The 1,464-nt window shown below is 42.3% G+C and overlaps 1 protein-coding gene across 1 annotated transcript in view; it reads left to right on the forward strand.

Annotated features, from left to right (window-relative positions):
• Positions 1-1,464, forward strand: part of dtx2 (deltex 2, E3 ubiquitin ligase) — a 15,463-nt gene that overhangs the window by 12,321 nt on the left and 1,678 nt on the right. The window contains exon 8 of the mRNA XM_013908845.1: positions 381-521. Coding sequence (XP_013764299.1) covers positions 381-521 — 141 coding nt within the window. The remainder of the gene's footprint in view (positions 1-380; positions 522-1,464) is intronic.

The raw sequence follows: 1,464 nt of genomic DNA on the forward strand, positions 1-1,464 counted from the left end.
GGATGACTGGAAGAAAAACTGTTGCCTGGACGACAGCTTGTTCACCATTAGCCAGGGCTTTCTAAAGTAGTTTAACAGTCTGATGCTCGGCTTTGCTGCTAAAGAGCCTTTTCCTGCATGCTGCTGTGAACGGCTCAGAGTTACTTCCTCCTTTTATTACAGCGTTTTAGGAAAGAAAGCCCAATTTCGTTCGCAATTTCTTCTGTCTGTAAATCTGACTTTTATGTATTTATTTATAACCTCCACATACACAGCCGGCCTGAAGTTGTAAGCACTTAAATGCAGTTTGTATCGATCTGTTGGTTTACTGTTAACAATCTGCAAAATCTTTGATTAGATTATCCGACTGTTCCGAGTGACCTCTCTCTCTCTCTCTCTGTTGTATTAAGCTTTATAACTTAACATCAGTCACTTTGTGTCCTTGTCACCAGGGTCCCGAGCATCCCAACCCAGGCCAGCCGTACACCTGTAGAGGCTTCCCTCGCTTCTGTTTCCTGCCAGACAACGACAAGGGCAGAAAGGTAAGAACATCAACTTGCCGGAACTCGACAGGCGAACGTCATCTACCCAAACATCGGCGTAGTGCTCCACGAGGACTCCAGCGCGCTGTTATCATTAATGTTGTGCTCATTTATAGGGCTGTGTTGTTTTCATGGTGCATCAGTGCCTCATGCCGTCTTCACTGGTAACCACAGTCGTACTCTTTAGAGTCTATAAATAATCTCTTATGTAATTCACTAATGGAAAATTGGATTAAATTATTCCAGTTGTAGTTTATCTGTGCCGCGCCGCAGACTCATTTCCAGCAGCAGACGCTGGCGGGTGAGCGCTGCCTGCACTGCATGGATGTGAGATCATGAAAATATCCCCACGTTGGGGACACAGCCGTATTGTATTTTCATAATGTAGGCTCTCTGCTACAGTTCATGACCTCAATGATGTATTTTGTTTTTCATGCCATAATGAAATACATGGATGGATTCAGGTCTGGACTGCAGTGAGACCAGCTTGCTTGCAGATAATTAAATAAGACAAGAAAGGAAAGAAGGTAAAAGTTAGAGACCCTAAAATAATACGGAGAAAACCCCAACAATTAGACAAGCCACATCTGGTCTTTAAGTCTGACGTCATTAGGGTCCAAACTCCACTTCAGGTCCCAAAGTCAAAGGAACACTGCAGCATTACTGAGAGTTACAAACTGTCTAAATTATTTTATCTGTAATAAAATCCATCCATAAAAACAGATTCTATGAAATTTAACACAATCAGCAGGAAGTTAGCTCGCTAGTTTCCACCTAAACACAATATAGCATGTTCTGACTGACAGATTTCTGAAAAAATTAAAACGTACAGCTCTGCTATCACTTCCAACATAAATGAAGAAAAACTAAACAGCAGTGACGTTTGTAGGGTTACTGAAGTTGGACTAGCTGGTACATAATGATGTGCTACGTGATCGCTAGC

This window comes from Pundamilia nyererei, unplaced genomic scaffold, assembly GCF_000239375.1.
Source record: "Pundamilia nyererei isolate P.nyererei 1_Seehausen unplaced genomic scaffold, PunNye1.0 scaffold00015, whole genome shotgun sequence".
NCBI lineage: Eukaryota > Metazoa > Chordata > Actinopteri > Cichliformes > Cichlidae > Pundamilia > Pundamilia nyererei.